The sequence below is a fragment of the Dermacentor andersoni genome, chromosome 6 (assembly GCF_023375885.2).
Source record: "Dermacentor andersoni chromosome 6, qqDerAnde1_hic_scaffold, whole genome shotgun sequence".
NCBI lineage: Eukaryota > Metazoa > Arthropoda > Arachnida > Ixodida > Ixodidae > Dermacentor > Dermacentor andersoni.
In genome coordinates this window covers 105,471,377-105,491,475 of record NC_092819.1, presented here as the reverse complement: position 1 = coordinate 105,491,475, position 20,099 = coordinate 105,471,377, and the positions used below count along the sequence as shown (strand labels likewise).

At 49.6% G+C, this 20,099-nt stretch overlaps 1 protein-coding gene across 1 annotated transcript in view; it reads left to right on the top strand.

The window, feature by feature from the left end:
- Positions 1-14,983, top strand: part of LOC129382431 (zinc metalloproteinase nas-6-like) — a 62,249-nt gene extending 47,266 nt beyond the window's left edge. Inside the window, exon 5 of the mRNA XM_055066350.2 lies at positions 14,465-14,983. Coding sequence (XP_054922325.1) covers positions 14,465-14,688 — 224 coding nt within the window. The 3' untranslated portion in view covers positions 14,689-14,983. The remainder of the gene's footprint in view (positions 1-14,464) is intronic.
- Positions 14,984-20,099: the final 5,116 nt, after the last annotated feature.

Genomic DNA, 20,099 nt, shown 5'->3' with positions numbered 1-20,099 from the left:
AGTGGACAAGTGATATCGTCCAGCAGAAGTCACAGGTTCTTGGGGGTTGTGATTGACTGGACTCCTCACGTGAACCATGTTAAAAAGGTATTCATCGCTATTTGTCATCTGTTCAGGTTCCTTGCAGGAAAGAACTGGGGGTGTCCACACAATCCATGCTACAGCTGTATAGGGTGTTGTTTGTCGGGGTTTTCCCGTACAGCCTACCTGTTATATCCAACGCCCGCAAAACCAATTTACGTACAATTCCGAGCATTCAAGTCCAAGCTCTGAGGATATACCTTGGATTATCACGCAGTGCGTGAACGGCTGAAATTATTGTCATTGCTCAAGATTATTCAATCACGACACACATTGCCGTCGAGACAATGCGAGCACATGTCAGGTACATTCCTCGCACCCCTTGCCATCATCTCGCAGAACTCACCGTGGAAAGACCCCGCATGACATTTAGCACAACTGTCAGTGCCTATCGTACCTCGCTTACATCGGGGTACACACCTGCTGCCAGTCTGGCTTCTCCTGCATGGTGTTTGTGCCATCCTGAAATACACCTCACAATTCCAGCACTTCAGAAAAAGGCGCGTCTACCACCGTATGCACTAAAAAATTGAGCTTACTCCTGTTGTTCGAGAGATACAGTAGTCATGTACACATCTATGCTGACGGCTCGACTACATTGACCAGTGCTGGCGGTGCTGTGGTTATGCCGGCGAGAAATAAAAACGGCGCGATTCAAGGCGTCACATATTACGACGTCCACAGATGCAGAACTCACGGCTCTGCGCAGTGCGCTTCAATTTGTTGACATGGAGAGTCCTGGTACGTGGGCTGTGTTTTTCGGCTCAAGCCTGGCTTTACACAGCATGCAGTCAGTTCTCCGACGGGGAGCTCGCGAACAGCTAACATACTCAATTGTCAAACTTCACCATGATGTAAAACACAAATTCCACGAAATTATTTTCCAGTGGCTACCTGGCTATTACGGAATCAGTGGAAATGATGAAGTAGACAAAGCTGACCGAGAATCACATCAAGAATAACACAGCATTCGCATTCGTCTTTCTAGGACAGACGCTGCAAGGCAGCTTCGTCACCTGGCACGTGAGCTCTCCTATAAGGCGCACCATGTTGCACGAACTGAACCCTCCGCTCCAACTCCAACCTTCACGCGGGCTTCACAGACGTGAGGCATCGCTTCGATGCCAGCTGTGGCTGGGAGTGGCTTTCACGAAGGCGGAAACTACTTTCATTGGACTGACCGACAGTGCTGCATGCGACGTCTGCGGCGTCGATGAGAACATCGAACATATTCAGTGCCAATGTCATCGATATCAGTCGGAAAGACAAACATTATCTATCGCATTGCGACGATTGGACGATCGGCCGTTGCCTCTGCTGGTCCTGCTCGAAGACCATCCCCATGGCTCGTCGGTCGACACAGCTGTGAAGGCACTTTTGTCTTTCTTGATGGCGACTGGCCTATGTGAAGGCCTTTGACGCACTCAGGCCCTCCGTATGCGCGAACGAGCTCACCGCAGCTTTCCTTCCTCTCCCCTCCCTCTATCTAATCATTGTATTCCCTCTCTCCCGTTTCCCAGAGTAGGGTGGCCAGCCAGATGCCTTTCTGTGTAACACCCCTGCATTCACTCTTTATTTCTTCCTCCTCCTTTTAGTCCTTTCTTTTTTTACGTTGTACCGTCTTTCTGTTTTCTGTATTGCATTATTTGTATATATCAGAGACTTGCTCTTTCATCGGTGCCCACTAACATAGTATAGTTGCCTTGAACTTCTTTTACAATTCCCGCACATCCTCCTCTAACGCAATGCTCCTTCAGGAGTCTGTGAGGTAACTGAATAGAAAAGGTTTGATAGAGGCTGGACTGGGGAAACACTATAGCTTCTCCCTGAAAATGGCACCGCAGAAACTTTGAAAGGCAAACAAGGCTTGCATGTTTGGTAGAGTGAAAGTGCTGCTTTTACTGAGGAAATTGTGTAGTTGGCTAGGCAGGAGAACGTGTGAGTAAATTAAGGGTACACAAATAGCACTGCTCAAAACTACTGACAGCGCAAAGCGAGATGAACGACACAGAAAAGATACACGGACAAGCGCTGTCAATAGTTTTTAGTATGGACTACCAAGCCCTTCGTACGGTCCTATTGAAACTGATAGCCGTATGTATGGCGACAGGGAGATCCCCTACAGATGTTGGCATTATAATATACTAAAAAGTCAAGTGAGGACCGGAATTGGTTTTCTGTACCTTAAATACAAAAAAAAAAAAACGAAAATGCGTAGGAGATTGGCTGCGCAGATTTCTTGGCGTGCAACACCTCCTGATTTCTGGTCTGATTACAATGGAGAACCTTGCCTGTGCTTTAATGATTTGGCAGAACCACTTATTGCTCACAGGTGAGAGCGATCGTGCTCCCTATGATGGGGCGTAAGAAACTTGAATCACACTCGATATTAGGCCCTTATCACCTTCGTATTATAAGAAAACGTAGAGTTACAACATAAAAGGATTTATTGGACGAATTACTTCCACGCGTGCGCATAATTCTAGGCAGTGGAATACAGCAAAGCTATTGTTCTTGCATCCTTTATTTCCATTAGCGGCTAGTACAGTACGAGATAGAGAGATAAGAAGAGAAAAATAATAAACATTTCTTGGTTGTCTCAATGTCCTGATCTTGAATCATTAGCATTCTTTAACGAGAATTCCCTTGATCATCTCAAAGCTTCGTTGGTTGAAGAAATTGGCGAATGATTTCCGGAGCTTGTGCTGCGTACTTCTGACTCAGCACCTCGTCCTTAGGTACATAATCATCATCATCAGCCCGTTTTATGTCCACTGCAGGACGAAGGCCTCTCCCTGCGATCTCCAATTACCCCTGTCCTGCGCCAACCGATTCCAACTAGCGCCCGCGAATTTCGTGATTTCATCGCTCCACCTTGTCTTCTGCCGTCCTCGACTGCGTTTCCCTTCTCTTGGTACCCATTCCTTAATGCTAGTTGTCCAACGGTTATCTAACCAGCGCATTAGAAGACCTGTGCAGCTCCATTTTTTCTCTTAATGTTAATTAGAATATCGTCTATACCCTTTGCTCTCTGATGCAAACCGCTATGCAGCAATATCCAAAACGCGGTGCCGATATGTGCTGAGATGCCCCCCTTTTTGTGTGCTCCTGTAGATAACGAGCATATATCCGCATACTCCTAAATTGCATGTATTGTAAGTTCGACGGCAAACGGGACGTGAATAAGTTTCCCGCGCGAAGTCTGCAAACAATGTCCAACTGATCTCAGCCAGTGGTATAAAGTTTGTAAACAGGGATAAGGTACCTCAGAAAGGCTGGCCAACGTTTCGATAGGAGGACCTATCTTCGTCAAAGGCGGCCTCGCCATACTCGGCATGTTAGTTTTAAACGGTTAGTGCAGTGACGCCATGTGCAGGTGTTGTCACTCGCGGCTGCTTTTAAAGGGAGAGACTTCAGAGGAAACGAGCGCTGTCGTGCGACGTGTGTGAGCTTCGTTCCCAAGAAGGGGGGACAAGAGCCGAAGAGTGGGAGCGCGGGGAGAAATGAAAAGAAAGAAAGGGCCAGAGAAAATAAGACAGAAAAAAAGACAAAAAAGGGTGGGAAGCCAGGGCGACACCAAGACCAAAAGGGAAGGAGAAAGAACAAGAAAGAGGAAAACAATTTTGAAGAAAGACGGGGGGCTGGGAGCGCGTTGGGGATGCGGGAGGTTAGGAAACATTTAGGGGTATCGTTGGCGGCATGTTCTTGTGGCATTAGAAGAGACGGTCAGGTGGTCAGTGCTCGAGTAACACAAAAGAAAGAAAAAACATGAGTTGAAAGAGTGACTTGAGTAGCATATCAGCAATACGTCGAGTAACCTTGAAGTAGTTATGATGGCGACGAGGAGACTGCGGCGCAATGTATGGGGTGACTGCAAGGCAGCAGCATGGTCTTTCAAGGGGCATTGCCTCAGTCGCTCAGCGTAGGTGTCGTTACGGCGGCATACAGAAATGGCGATCCCCTGGGTTGAGGCGCCGAAAAAGGCATATTGACTTCGGAATGTGTTTTTGAGGGGGTTTCAAAAAATACATGTAGAAGAAAAAAAGGGAAAAGAGAGAGAGGGGGGGACCGAAACCGGAATAACAAACAGAAGGGAGCGGGCGGGGGCAAGTGTACATGGGAGAATGGGTTCGTACAGTTGATGTAGGCGTAAAAATCTGAAAGAGTATAATAAATCGAGTAGTAGGCAGGAAAAAATTTTCCGAAATGGAAGAGTAGGTGAGGTTAAGAATTAAAATTAGCTGGTGGCATAATGCGTTTTGTGTCTTGGTTGATGATATGAGAATTTCAGATTTAAGTTACCGCTTTTAAAGATTCTAAGTTGCCGCGTTCCAAATTAGTTCCCGTCGGGTGTAGGCAATTAAACTTGTGTATGAAGTATGCTTCCGTATACTTCCTTTGGCGAGGGGCACGGAAATTTGTTTGTAGTATATAGAGCCTAACTTTGTCAAATATATGACCATGTTCATTAAAGTGGCTGGCTATTGCTTTGGTTAAATTGTATTTTGTGTCCGCGCGGTGAGCGTTGGGTCTTGTATGAATTTGTGGTCCAGTTTCACCTATATATTGTTTGCTACAAGCGGCGCATTGTAGACAGTAAACTACGTTGCTTGATGTGCAGGTGAAAGCCGAAGTTACCTTGTGTGCGTAATCCGACGCTGTACTTTTTACTGTAGTAGTAGATTGAATATGTTTGCATGTAGAGCACCTGGGGCGGCCACAGGGATTGGTTCCCAAGTTCCTCTTTGTCTTTATTTTGGCGTGTACAAGAACATCTTTAAAATTAGTATTGCGTCTGTAGGCTACTCTGGGAGGGTCGGGAAAGATCTTACTAAGTTTCTAGTTGCTGGTGAGAATTCGGTAGTATTTACTAGGGATGTTATTCACGTTTGGGAGTGCGTTTGAGAATTTAGTAGTAAGAAGAGGCGTTGTTGTTCTTGTGATCCTCGGGCGGGCCTTGAGGACCTCGGCTCGATCAAGTTTGGTTGCAGCGATGTAGGCTGTTTGAAGGTCACTGTTTGGGTGGTTCCTGTTTGATAGGGTTTCTTTAAGCTGATCTAGTCTCTCTATGTAGTCTTGGTTTTCAACTCAAATGTGACGTAGTCGGGTGGCTTGGTCTTTAAAGATGCCTTGTTTGCACTGTCTGGGATGGTGGTTGGTATATTCTAGGTACTGTTGTTTGTCGAAAGGTTTCCTATACAGCGTTGTCTTTAGCTCCCCATTGTCAATGTATATTGTTGTGTACAGAAAGTTTATGCGCTCAGTTGAGGATTCTGATGTGAATTTTATTGTTCAGTGAAGATAGTTTAGAAATGCTACATATTTATCTAGACTGTCTTGACCATGTCCCCATATTATGAGTATGTCGTCTATGTATCGTAGGTATGTGTGGGGCTTGGCAGTGCAGCGCGCTAGGAAATCTGTTTCTAGAATCCCCATAAATAGGTTCGCGTAGGTTGGTTCAAAAGGCGTACCCATGGTTGTACCATGTATCTGTAGGTAGTAACTCTCCTCAAATTTGAAGTAGGTATGTGTTAGAACTAATTCAAGGAGAGACAAGTAGACTTCAGTAGAGTGTTGTGCATTGTGTTTAGACAGCGTTTGTTTTATCGAAAATAAACCATGAGGGATTGAAATGTTGGTGTACAGCGCCGTTACGTCTAGTGTTGCGAGAATTGTGTTGTGGGGTAGTGTGCCTTTAGTATTAATGTCCTCTATAATTCTCAGCAGGTGGGGCGTATCTTGTACAAAGGACGGAAGTGCTTTTGGCAAGTCACCAAGGTAGTGGTTAAGGAATGTGGAGGTGCTCTCTGTCGGGGTGTTGTTGTTTGATACTATCGGACGGCCTGGGATAATAGCAGTGTATATTTCAGCGCCTGGAATTTTATGAATTTCTGGAAGGAGGTAAAAACGCCCGGCAGCTTTGTTGCTTGGTTTAAGAAATTTGTATTCTGACGGTGTTATTAATTCATCAGCCAAAAGTGATTTCAGCCTGTTGGTAATTGTCACTGTGTAGGACAATGTCGGATCGTTATGTAGTTTGCGGTAATGCTCTGGGTTGTTTAGTTTTCTGTAAGCCTCGTGCTTGTATTTTTCTACTGGCCAAATAACTATACTTCCACCCTTATCTGCTTCCTTAATAACAATGTCATTCCGGCAACTAAGATTTGAAATAATATGACTCTTCGACGCAGTTATGTTTTTAGGTCGCTTAGATGTCTTGTATTGGCTTATAATTTCTTTAGTGACAGTTTTAAGGTATATGTCAAGTTCTATGGATTGTTCTGGTTCGGGAGTCCAAGTGGATTGGGCTCTAAGTGGTGTCGTCCCGGTGTCTGGTGTGTCTGCGAAGAAGTGCCGTATACGCATTCGGCGGGAGAATTCCGAAAGGTCCTTGTGAAGCTCGAATTCATTTATTGTGTTGTTCGTGGGACAAAAGTTTAGGCCCTTGCTGAGTACGTCTATTTATTTTTTACTTAAGGTTTTTGAAATGTCTATAACATTGGAGTGGTTAAGTTTTATGGAAGTTTCCTTCACGTCTGGTACATCTAAACTCGAGGTCCCTCTCGTTGGCGTGTGGTGGCTGTTTAGCTAAGAGGTTGTTTTTTTGATTAAAGTTAGCTTTTTTCTTTTGTTTTTGAATCAATTTTCTAGGCTGTTTTTCGTCGTAATGTTCTAAATCCCTCTTCTCATCTATTGTGAGGGTTATGTGTCGAAGTCTGTGGGTAAAAGTTTCAATTTGTTCTTCGCAGTGTTCCTTGAGGATATTCAAAAGTGAAAGTCAGGCATTGTGCAATGTCGTTTGCCAGTTTGCACGATGGTGTGGTGGGAGTGTTCCTAGAGCTGGTACAGCCTTCAGTGTTAGATCTAACACTGAAGGCTCATGTCACGTCCCCGCTGCCGCTGGGGACATGACGAGATACTCAGTGATGTTCGGAGCGTGACGCGTGCATATCCCCGCCGGCTGGCATGGCCTGTCTTGAGTAATGAACTATTGCCGAGAAGAAACGCTTACCTTTATTTTGTATCCGTTTGTTTCATCGTGTTCGACTCGCATAGCCATTACATTGAGCGCTTTGTTTTCCTTTCCCGTCAAATAAAGACCGAGCACGTTGCGCGCACAGTTCGGTGTCCCTTTCTACCCGCTGCGTATTACGGTGACACACACAGCGAAAAAATATACGTGCACGCACTATGTACTTCGACCTTTTGAAAGAAGCATGCCGTCAAAAGAAGTTTGTAGAACCCCAATGTGGCCAATGAAAGCTCAGAGTTTGGCGTCGCACAACGCTTATTAAGGAATATCGGCTCAGTTCCACAGCAAAAATGAAATACGCGCACTGCCTCCGACAGTAGCACTCTACCCGACAATGCGGCCAGCGCGCGCCGCCGTAGCAGACGACGTAGATCACGACTCCGCCCCTCTAGCATCTGCGCCTGCGCGAGCTGCTTCCGCCGCCCGATTCCAGCGCTCGCCGCATCGCCGATGCAATGCACTCCGAGAGAGAGAGAGAGAGTAAAACATCGTTATTAATAATATTTGAATGGCGAGAGCAGTGTGGGAGGAACCCTCAGTCCAGGGTCCCTAAGATGATTCCGGCGATGTTTCGAGCCCGTTTTATCACAGCTCGGAGGACCTCGGGAGGTCCGTCGCGGAGGGCATCGTCCCACAGCTCTTTGTTGCGTAGGGGGTAAAGGAGAGTTGGCAAGGGAGCAAAGAGGTTTGCAGTGCACTCAATCGTGACGTGGAAGGTTGTGGGCGAGCTGCCACAGCCAGGGCAACGATCTGCATAACAGTGTGGGTAGAATTTATTGAAAGAGACAAGATTTGGGAAAGTTGCGGTGTGTAACTGGCGTAATGCCACTGCTTCCTCCCGCGAGAAAGACGGCGGTGGTGCGGCGTGGGTGCGACGAATGCGTTTATAATGACGGAGTATGTCTTTGTAACGGAGCAGGGGTCCCCCCACTCTGAACTAGTCGCCTCACCACGCCGAGTCGCCCGGAGGGAAATTTCTCGGGCAACCGCACGTGCGCGTTCGTTACCCGGCAGCGAGGTATGACCAGGGGTCCAGAGTAAGTGGTTGCGGGGTGTGGTTGGTGTATTTTGCGGGATCTGTTTGAGAATTTGCTGCGCCGCTCTCGGGATGCCATGTCCTGACAGGAACGCCCGGCATGCCTGTTGCGAGTCCGTCGATATATACACTTCCTCAGGAACACGCATGGCGTATCGAATTGCAAGAGCAACACCGAGAATTTCTCCGTAAGCGGCATTTGTTGTGCGCATTGCAGCATAGTCTCTCAGGGATTCGGTGCCATCCAAAACTACCGAGGTATGGCCCTCTTGAGTGCGTGATGTGTCCGTGTATAAAGTATGTGTTTCCGGGATGTTTGCAGGCATGCGGCCAATGTATCGTACACGGGGTTTGCGCCGCCCTTTGTCATGCTCGGGATGCATATTACGTGGCCAAGAATGAATACTTAGTGCTTGGCGTATGGCTGACGGCAAGATCGTTGGACGGGTTTAAGACTCAAGGGGTGGGACAGAGTATCCTAGCTGTCTGAGAAGATGGCGGCCAGTAGGAGTGAGTAGGAGGCGCTGGCACTGGCTGACCCAATGTGCCTCTAGCAAGTCGCCTAGTGTGTTATGAGTCCCTAAGTTAAGGAGACGGCGTGTGGAAGTATAGTTCGGGAGGCCATGGGCCAGATTCGTCGCTTTTCGAATCATTGCGTCTATGCGAAGTTGTTGCGCTTGGGTCAACCGCTGAAATGGGAGATGGTATGTAAGCCGGCTGATCACGCATGCCTCCACCAAGCGCAGCAGGTCCTCTTCTCGAAGGCCCAAGCGCCTGTTGGATACCCTCCGGATCATGGCCAGAATTTGCTCAATCTGTCTGGATAGAAGGGCACCAGCATAGTTAGACCTGCCATCCACTTGGACGTGTAGGCCGAGGATGCGAGCACGATTAACCTGTGGTATGGGTATGCCATCCACGTGCACAGTGATAGGGGGAGTAGAGGAGCGGCTGCGGGGGCGAATGATTATGAGCTCCGACTTTTGCGGAGCACATCTTAAGCCGCATTCCCTCGTGTACTTGGAAACTGTGTCGACTGCTTGCTGCAGTCGGTCCTGGATGGCTCCGTAGGAACCCCGTGTCCACCAGATAGTAATGTTGTCCGCATAAATAGCGTGGGCGACAACAGGGGTCTGGTCGAGTAGCCAGGGGAGCCCTGCGAGCGCAATATGGAATAGAGTAGGGGAAAGAACAGAGCCCTGGGTTGTCCCACGTCCTACAAGGCGAATCGTACCGGATCGATGCGGTCCCATTCCTCGAAGAAATGTGCGGATATAGTTGTACATACGAATTCCACAGTGCGAATGTGCAACATCGCGAAGTCTGAGGTCATGTTCAACATTATCGAATGCCCCTTTTAGGTCTAAGGCGATGAGTTCTCTCGTTTGGGCGCATGACGCAGGTGCTATGACTTCCTCCCGCAATTGTAAAAGCACATCTTTGGCAGACAGATGAGCTCGATATCTGAATTGAGAATGAGAAAAGAATGTTTTTTCTTCAAGGAAGGGCTGCAGACGCTGCAAGAGTACATGCTCCAAGAGCTTACCAATGCAGGATGTTTGGGAGATAGGCCGTACCTTTTCAGCCTTTACAGGCTTGCCCAGTTTAGGGATCAGTGTGATATCGGCGTGTCACCATGCTTGGGGAAGCGTACCCTTGCGCCAGCAATCATTGAAGATATGGGTGAGGTGGTTAATGTCTGCGTCACTGAGGTTACGAAGAGTGGCGAATCGGATGTGGTCGGCTCTCGGTGTCGTGTTGCGGTGTAGGTCTTGCAAGACCACCCGCACCTCGTCAGATGTGATGTCTGCATCGAGCAATTCGTTCGCCTCGCCTACATGAGGATAGTCAGGGTACTACGGCAGTGGGCCTGTGGGTATAAAATGCTTCTCTAGCTCCCTGAGGAGTGTCAAGACATCGTCCCTGCACTCGTGCATTAGGATGTGCAGCTGCTGAAATGTTTTTCCCTTTGTTGTGGTGGGGTCTGTGAGTGAGCAAAGAAATGACCACGTTTTTGCTGTGCTCAATGTGCCTGAGAGGTGATCGCAAAATCCTCGCCAGTTATTCCTCGTAAGAGTCTCTGCACACTCCTGGGATTCCCGTGTAATTTGATCTATACGTTTCCTAAGTTTGCGGTTGAGGCGTTGTCGTTTCCATCGTCGTGTCAATCCTCTGCGGGCGTTCCAAAGATGAAGTAAATGCGGGTCGATGTCTGGTGTCTCGGTTGTGGTGCGCAGTGCGCACGTGGTGGCCTCTAGATCTTGTGCGAGAGAGTCAATCCAGCGTTCGTACCCCTGGCCCTCAGGTGGGTCCTGGCGACTTTCCCTGAATTTCGCCCAATCCGTTATACGCACATTCCGCTCGGGCCTGCGCGCACCCCGTAAGGGTGGTCGCCACAATGTAGTGGTCACTACCATGGTGCTCCTCTAAACGGCCGTGCGCAACGAGCGGGCCAGTATTGCGCACGAAGGTGAGGTCAGGGCAGGTGTCACGAGATACGCTGTTGCCTATCCGAGTGGGGTGCTCTGGGTCAGTAAGCAGTGTGTATCTCTTGTTACAGATAACATTCCATAAGTGGGTCCCTTTAGCCTGTGATTTGAGGTAACCCCATGCAGTATGCGGAGCGTTAAAGTCGCCGGCCATCACACAAACCTGTCCAAAGCTACCAAATTCTGTTAGTAGGTGCTGAAAATAGTGCGTTCGCGAACGGGGGGAACTGTATGCATTGAGTATAAACAGACTCTCGCTGCGCTTACCTTGCGTAATTATTTCCAGTATTTGGTGAGGAATGTCAATGTTAGTGGTATGCATGCGACATGTAACATGTTTCGAAACTAAGGCTCCCACAAGAGGAGAGACACCCGAGAGCGTGCTGTAGCCGGATAAAGAAGGGGTGCAATTGACTTCCTGCAAGAGGATGACATCGGGAGGGTTCGAGGATGCGGCGATATAGTGCTGTAGGGAACCTCGTTTTCGACGGAATCCCCTAAAATTCCACTGCCACACCACTAGTAGCTCCGCGTTACGCGGCGCCATCATCATCGCAAAAGGAAGCAGGCGGTCGTGCATAGGGATGCGGGCGGCGGGTGCCCACATTTGAAGGTTGCAGCCGAGAGCCTTGGTCGGAAAGCGCGCTTTCGTTGTTACCGCTAAGCTCAGGAACTTGCATGCGTGCGAAAGTGCACTCTACACATGATTTCACTTGCTCCGTAATCCCTATTTGAAGGGCCTCCATTTGGCGCTCTATCCTGTCCAGAGCCGCCTGCATACTAGTGCTCATGTTTGCCACCAGAGCGTCCATTTGTTTTTGCAGGCGCTCACAGGCGCCTCCATGTCACGACGTAGGCGGGCAATTCTATTAGAGGATCGGGATTTGATAACGAATTGGTGATAGGGGAAGGGGTAGGGAGAGATTTACGGGGCGGGGCGAGCTGTGGGGGACCCTCCGCCCGACCTACCTCCCGAGGCGCCTCCATTGCTGTTTTCTTCTCCGGGGTCCGCTGCACCCCCTGAAGGGACCAGGGTCACCTAGGTTGGGGCTTTGGTCTGCAGGGCCTTCTTGTAGGGTTGTTGGGAAGATGGGGAAGGGGGGCGCTTCTCTGGGAGAGCACCGATGCCTCGCGGGATCGGGACCGAGACTTGGAGCGGGTCCGGAACTTGCAACGGGATCTCGAACGGGTCTCCGACCGGACTTTTCTGGTCTGCTTCGTTGGGGCGCGCGACGTTCGGGTCTCCGCCGTATCTGTGGTAGTGGTCGGGTCGCTGGAAGGTTGGAGTTCACGCTGCTCTTTCTCGAGAGCTTCGAGCACCCAAGCTTTGTTCAGTGTCAGCATAGCACGCCGCGGGCAGTTTGGATCCGCTGTAGGGTGGGTCCCGTCACAGGATCTGCAGTGTGGGGTGCACGGATGTGACGGGGTGGGGTTGTCAGTCCCGCACGTCGCGCAAATGACCACGTGTGGCGTAGGACAATAATCAGCCCAATGGCCGAGCTTGTGACATATCTTGCACACCAGTTGGCGGGGTCGATGGAGGTAGCAGCGGAGTTCTGCACCATAGAAACGCACGTAGAGAGGCACTTTAAGTCCTTCAAATGTTACGAACGCAACGTTGGTTTGACCCATCATTCGTGCTTGAAGTATTTGAGTTCCAGGAGCCAAAAGCTCATCCACTAACTTGGAAGACGGTGTACCGGGCAAAAGACCAGGAACGATTCCCTTGCATGAGTTGTCTGGGGCCGCAAAATATGTTGTGATGGGATAGACCCGCTGACCAAGGTTCAGCTCCCTCACCTTGTACAATGAGTCGGCTGCATGTGACTGGGGTGTGCTGATGATTGCCAAGTTCTGCTGAGGTCGCAGTCGGAATATGATGTCCTGACGATCCTTGGTGGTCAAGCCGGCTGCACTCCATAGAGCGCTGGCGAGTTCTGGGCGCGTCCACTTACCGAAACAAAGTCCTCCGCGAGGCCGCGGAATTATCTTTTCATCGTGCAAAGAAAGTTGAGGCAGGTTCTGATTCCGACTGCGCTTGCGTACGGTAGGCTGGGAGGCGTCCGGAATGCCCAAGATGTTCTCGGAGGGTTGCGTCTTAGCGCGCGTTTGACGGATGCGTCGCTTATGTATGACTGTCTTCCAACAGCCACCTGTATCGTCGTCAGTTTTGTCGTCGTAAATGTTCGGGGCAGGATCTTCCTCCATCCTTTCCCCGGTCGGAGTGTCCACCTCTCGCTGTTGGGAGGGAAAATTTTCGACGATACGATCGGCGGGCACTCCAGCGGTATCCACCTCGGGTGTCTTCGTTGTTGTCGGTGAACGCGCGGCGGCGTTCTCCGTCGCCGATGGCGTCTTCTGCTCGTTGGAAAATGGCGTTGCGGTAGATAAATGCTCCATCGAAACAGAGCGGTGAATTGGCCGAAGGTCCTTTTCACGCCCGTTTAGAACATGGGCCTCGGAAGAGCTGGTCGCTTGGCGCTCTTGGTTCATGGTGTAGAAAACACGCCAAGGCAGCTATGGCCCCGGCAGGGGCAGCCGCGTTGGAACTGCTTCGGAGCTGTAGAGGTGCGTGGAGCGGCAAAAAAGTCCCGGGAAGAAAAGGCGGTCGGTGGGAAACGGCGAGAAAGCCGCTTCCCATATGACTCCCGGCGAAAGCGGCCCGGGCAAGGGCGGTCAAGGGCCGTCGGTGAAGGTCGCGTATAGTCTCGGTGGTTGCGGCGCGCGCCGACGACACGTCCGTTCACTTCGGCCGACTCATTAGAACCTCATGCGCTCCGAGTTTTCCCCTAAGTGTGAAACAGACTACCTCCATCCAGGCGCGACTAGTGAATTCGCGGTAAGCGCTCAAAGCTTTTTCATTTTCTCATTTTCGGTTCTTTCCACACTACATTTAAGTGCTGTTTAATGCCGCCGAAAACATATCGTGTGTCTAGCCGCGTTCATGGGCGCTTGCAACGGGAAACTCCAAAACTTAGAACCATTGATAAATACTATACTGTGTCACCTGCCGCAATCACCAAAATTTGTTTACACGAGGGAAAAAAAATGTAAAGAAAGAACCGAACTCGTACTGCCAGTGCTCTGTGCAAGTCACTCGTAAAGTACATCTATGAAAAAAAGAATGTTTGCTTCAGCAACAAACAGTGGCTCCCCATGAAGGTATATGGATAATGGGCCGATTCCAATAGTAAAGTGTATTGGCGGAGAAATGAAAAAGGAAATAGGAGAAAATAAAGAAATGAAAAACAGCGAGTAAATGCGGGTAAAAGGCACAGATATACTGCATGATTTACATTGACTCATGTTCTAAAAAAACAATGTTCACGCCACAGTAGGATGTCAACTATGAGGAAGGGCACAGCGAACTTAGACCCAACTTGGAAAGGAGTTCTTGTTGCGCTATTGTGCGAAATATTTTTTGCGACATGGGGGGCCAACATGCGTTAGCCGAAACACGTGCAGGAAGTAAGGACAGACAGGATGACTGGCAGGGCAGTCATGGCACTCGTCATGTCTATTCTTATCTCCTGTATATTTACCTTTTCGCCTCTATCGTCCATATACCGAAACGGAAAACCTTTTCTTTTTCTTGCAAGGTGGAAGGTTACAAAAGAAGAAAAAAACTGAGGCACACTTCCTAATCAGGATGTATCGTGGTATTTCGCGTCGATATCCCGGTGCTGCTAGAACGAAAATATATGAATAAATAAATGTGTATTCATTATTATGCTTGAAAAGTTTTTCAAGCGAGCTTGAAACCGCGTTCTTCGGCAAGCATTTCCTTGCCCAATAAATTTCCGCTCTTCCTTTGCCTCGCAGAGTTCCTGCCACAATTTCAGAAGCTGGAGCCTGAGGACGCCCTATTGCTGACGCCATTCGACTACGACTCGGTTATGCTGTATGGATCGAATTCATTTACCCGTACTCCAAATCGCCCCTCCATGCTGGCAAAGGATGGCAGTAGGCTCAAGGAAGTCTACGACAAAAACGGGCCTAGTTCGTCGGATTTTCGTCGCATTTCCAAGCTGTACAGATGTAGGTAGTGATATCGGAATCTCGTGCGCCTGATGTCATTTCACAAAGAGTACATTCCATCAAAGAAGCCCAGAATTGGTACGAACATGCCTTTAAAAAGACGCCACAAGAATAAAAAAACGGGAATACGTGCAGAGAAGGAAATGGCTATCGTTAGAAAGACCTGCAGTACTTGTGGGCCTCACTCGGTGGTCGGCACCTGAACGATAAGACGCGCTACCGAACAGTGCGAATACAGTGTGATTCGGTGTTTTATTAGGCTAAGAACACGCCTTCAAAGAATAAATGCTCTTGACTCGTCTGTTTCTGGCTTACCTGACTGAGGTTATTTTTACGTACGTGTAAGATTTGTCTTTCCGCATGCATGTGTTTATATCAATGAACTCCACCTACGTGATGGAGTCACATCAGAGTGGAATCCACGCCCAGGTACCGGGTGCACTACTGGAACCGGGACTGTGCAGTGCACCACGTGGAGGTGGCATGATCAAGCGTATTTAGTAGTTCAACGTCTCAACTATTTTCGCGGACACGCGGCAAACGGCTACGGTTTGCTGCAGGAGCTTGTGCTTCAATCATTTTTGTAGCGCTTTTTCCATCGCCAACACATGACCATCGATGAGCACGACGTTGTCACAGCAGAGCCGAATTCAAAACAGTTCTGCCGACAACTCTGGCATATTTTCACAGGATTGTTAAACGCACGCCGGAGCAAACATACGCGCACACACACGCCCGCAAGCGCGTATCTCCCGTCGCGGTTGCATAGCGGCTATTGCATGGGGTGATGCAGAACACGAGGTCGCAGGATCAAATCCCAACCGTGGGGGCCAAATTTCGATGGAGGCGATATGCAAAGACGCCCGTGCCCTGTGCACTGGGGCCACCCTAATGACAATTAATTACCCTAATGACCAGCCTAATAATCCCTGGTGGTCAAAATCAATCCGGAGTCCCCCCATTACGAAGTGCCTCAAGATCAAATCGGGGTTGTGCCACACACACACACGCACACGGGCATACACACACACACGCGCACACACACGCACACACGCGCACACACACACGCGCACACACACACGCGCACACGCACGCACGCACACGCGCACGCACGCGCACACACACACGCGCACACACACACGCGCACACACACACACGCGCACACACGCACACACGCGCACACACACACACGCACACACACACACACACACACACATATTGTCACGAAAGGAAAAGCCAGTCAGTCAGTTCTAAGCGAACGTCCGTTTACAGTTCGCACCCAAACCGTTTACAGTTTATTCAAAAACATGGAACCAAAACCTCCACAGGGCGCGAAGGGACGCAAGGGCGAAATACGTCGAAAAGTACCTGGCCACAAAAAACACAACCGTATACACAGATGCTGCAGTAATCACCAAGCAAAGAGGCACAAACATAATAAAGACAGCTGCGATAGTAATAAGCCAGGACTACAAAGAGATCAGCAGCGCGTCAATGAAGGACTGCTCGGTAACGGAAGCTGAGGAAATAGCCGTAGCTCTAGCGGCAGTGGAGTGGTACCGATCCGAAAGGTCTTTAACGATACTCACCTACTCGCAAGCTACGTGTCGGAGTTTCATGAACGGCAGAATAGGACGCAAAGCGCTTCACATCCTCCGCTCCTGCAGGGCTAACAACAAAGTCAGGCATACAATTTTCTGGGTACCGGGACACGCTGGAATAGAAGGGAACCTAAGGGCGGACAAGGCAGCTCGAGAGCACACAAACCGAGCGGCCACAAGCACCGACCCTGAGGACTCCATACCAGTCAACCCAAGCTACTCAGACATTCTGAATTACTATAAGGGGGTCCGAATCAAATACCCTCCACCCCACAACAGCCTAAATCAGCATGAAGCAACCTCTTGGAGGAGGCTGCAAACAGGAACATACCCAAATCTAAACACACTAAGCAAGATGTTTCCAACCCAGTATAGAGACATTTGCCCCTGGTTCGGCGCCAAGCCCACCTTATACCACATTACATGGGAATGCGTTCAGAACCAACAATTCCTTCAAATAAAAGACTCGAGTGCGGAGCAGTGGGAGAGGGTGCTCTCCAGCAGCGACCCGAAAGTCCAGCATGGCCTAGTAAGGCACGCTCACCGAGTAGCCACCCTCAGTGATGCCCTGGAATAGGGGCGTCGACCCTGCGCGGATGGGGAATAAGACCGTGAAGACGGCCGGCCACATCTGGCACCGCTAATTTCTAATCAATTAGAGCAAATAAAGTTTTTCCTCCTCCTCCTCATACAGTTCGTTTTGCAGTAGCTACCACGCGCACTTCTTCTTCCTCGACTTCTAGTGTAACTAGTGCGTGCCCATTACGCCTCCCTCCAAAAATAAATAAATAAATAAATAAATAAATAAAGTTGGGGAGATGTCAAATGCCACAAGGAGAAAATAAAAGAAGTGAGAAAGACAACGGACGTGGCGACAGGGGACGCATCACAAAGTTTGTGGATGAGAGTCAGCGCGAATGGTAGGGCGTCATCCTGGTAACGTGAACAATGTCAGAGAAACGTGGTCTGCGGGAGTGGTGCGAAGTGTCGGCTGGAATAATTTCGTAGTTGACAGGACTTAGACGACGCAAAACTATGTAGGGGCCAAAGTATCGGCGCAATAATTTTTCTGACCGGCCTCGTTGTCGTATAGGGGTCCAAACCCAAACAAGATCTCCCGGGTTGTATGTGACGTCTCGATGGCATATGTTGTATCGACGAGCATCTTGACTTTGTTGGGATAGAATTCGTTGCCGTGCAAGGTGCCGCGCTGCTTCGGCACGCTGAACAAAGGCGTCTGTATCTGGTGCGGTAGGTTGAGACGAAGTTGGTAGGAGCATCACGTCGAGCATAGTGGTGACGTCGCGTCTGTAGACCAGACGAAAAGGAGGAAACCCGGTGGTTTCTTGTAGGGCAGTGTTGTATGCGAATGTCACATACAGGAGCAGTTCGTCCCAATTTTTATGATCCGTGGTAACATACATGGAAAGCATATGCGCAATCGTTTTGTTGAGACGCTCAGTTAAACCGTTAGTCTGCGGGTGATACGCAGTTGCCGTACGGTGCGTTGTTCCGCTCAGCTGCAGAATATCTCGGACCAACTGGACAGTGAAGGCCGTACCACGGTCTCTGATGACGACAGCGGGAGCACCATGTCGAAGGACGATATTTTTGATAAAGAAGTTAGCAACATCTGAAGCAGTAGCTCGCTGAACGGCTTGTGTTTCGCAGTATCGAGTGAGGTAATCGGTGGCGACAACGATCCAGCGGTTATCAGTCGAAGACTTGGGAAATGGGCCGAGTAAATCCATCCCGACTTGTTCATAAGGTGAACAAGGAGGTCCGACAGGCTGAAGCAGACCGGCTGGTTTCAGTGGTGGAACTTTGCGACGCTGGCAATCTCGACTACTTCTGACGTACTGCTTCAGGGTTTTTGTGAGTCTTCGCCAATAGTACTTTTGCTTGATCCTCGCGAGAGTACGCGTGAAACCAGGATGCCCGGACGTTGGTTCGTCGTGGCATGCACGTAGAACGTCGACGCGGAGAGTAGCGGGAACAACGAGCAGAAAAACGGTTGCCGTAGGGTGAAAGTTCCGCTTGTATAGGATGTCGCCACGTAGGCAGAAAGAGGACAAGTGACGCGCGAACTGCCGTGGGGGTTGTGGGCGGCTTCCTTCAAGGTATTCAATCAAGGGCGGGAGCTGGGAATCTTGGCGTTGCTGTTGAGCAAGGTTTAAAGACGGAAGAGTACAAAGAAAACCAGAATCGTCGTCAGTATCTAATGGTGCGGGTTCGACGGGGGCGCGGGAGAGACAGTCGGGGTCAATGTGTTTCTGGCCAGACTTATAGACGATGGTCACATCAAATTCCTGCAACCGAAGGCTCCATCTTGCGAGACGGCCTGAAGGATCGTTGAGATCCGCCAGCCAGCAGAGAGAGTGGTGGTCGCTGACGACATGGAAGGGCCGTCCGTGCAGGTATAGGCGGAATTTCTGGATAGCCCATATGACTGCCAGACATTCTTTTTCAGTTGCTGAGTGGTTTTTTCGGCAGCAGACAAGGTTCGGCTGGCATACGCAATAACGCGCTCAACACCAGCTTGAAACTGTACGAGTGTCGCTCCGAGACCAACGTTACTAGCATCAGTATGCACTTCTGTGTCAGCCTCGGTGTCAAAGTGACCAAGGATCGGTGGTGTCTGAAGACGTCGCTGAAGATCGTGGGAGGCGTCGGATTGTGCCGGGCCCCAAACAAATGGGACGTTGTTCTTGATGAGTTGTTGCAAAGTTTCGGCAATTTCACAAAAATTGGGTACAACACGGTGGTAACGCACAAAGCCCTAAAAATCGGCGGACATCGTGTTTTGACTTCGGTATCGGGAACAGAGCAACTGCCATGGCTTTGTCGGGGTCAGGGCGCACACCGGTGCTGCTGACATTATGACCTAGAAATTTGAGCTCCTCGAAGCCAAAGTGACATTTTTCGGGCTTCAGGGAGAGGCCGGCGGTGCGGATAGCTTGAAGAACCACCTCAAACCGCTGGATGTGTTGTTCAAACGTGGTGGAAAAAACAACTACATCGTCTAAGTAGACTAAACACGAGTTCCACTTGAGGTCAGATAAAACTGTGTCCATCATGCGTTGAAATGTGGCCGGAGCGGAACACAATCCAAAAGGGAGGACCTAAAATTGACAGAGACGGTCGGGTGTTATAAACACCGTTTTTTCCTGGTCCCGTTCGTCAACTTCAATTTGCCAGTACCCACTACGCAGATCCAATGAAGAAAAGTAACGGGCATGTCGCAGGCGATCCAAGGAGTCGTCAATTCGAGGAAGTGGGTAAACGTCTTTTTTCGTGATCTTGTTCAGTTTGCGATAATCGACACAGAATCGTAGTGAACCGTCTTTCTTTTTATCTAATACAACAGGTGAAGCCCAAGGACTTGTCGATGGTTGAAAGACATCATCGTCGAGCATTTGTTTGACTTGATGACGAATAGCATCCTGTTTTCTCTGCGACACGCGATAAGCGTGTTGGCGAACAGGTTGGATGGTCGGTTCAGTGATGATTCTGTGTTTGATTAAAGGAGCCTGTTTGACCTTCGACGTGGTGGCGAAACAGTCGCTAAATGACGATAGCAGAGTGAGGAGCCTCTCCTTCTCGTTTTGGTCTAGCTGTGGGTTGACGTTGATGTGACTGGTCAAGTCCACATCGCTGGGTATCCACGCAGACCAATCCGTCGGTATTGGCAGTCGCGATACATGTGACCAGCCTCCCCGCAGTGATAACACAATGGACTGTTGTCGGGGGCGCGCGATACTGTAGAATTGCGCGGACCAGGATGAAAGGGGGCTTTCGGATGTGTGCGGTGGATCGGA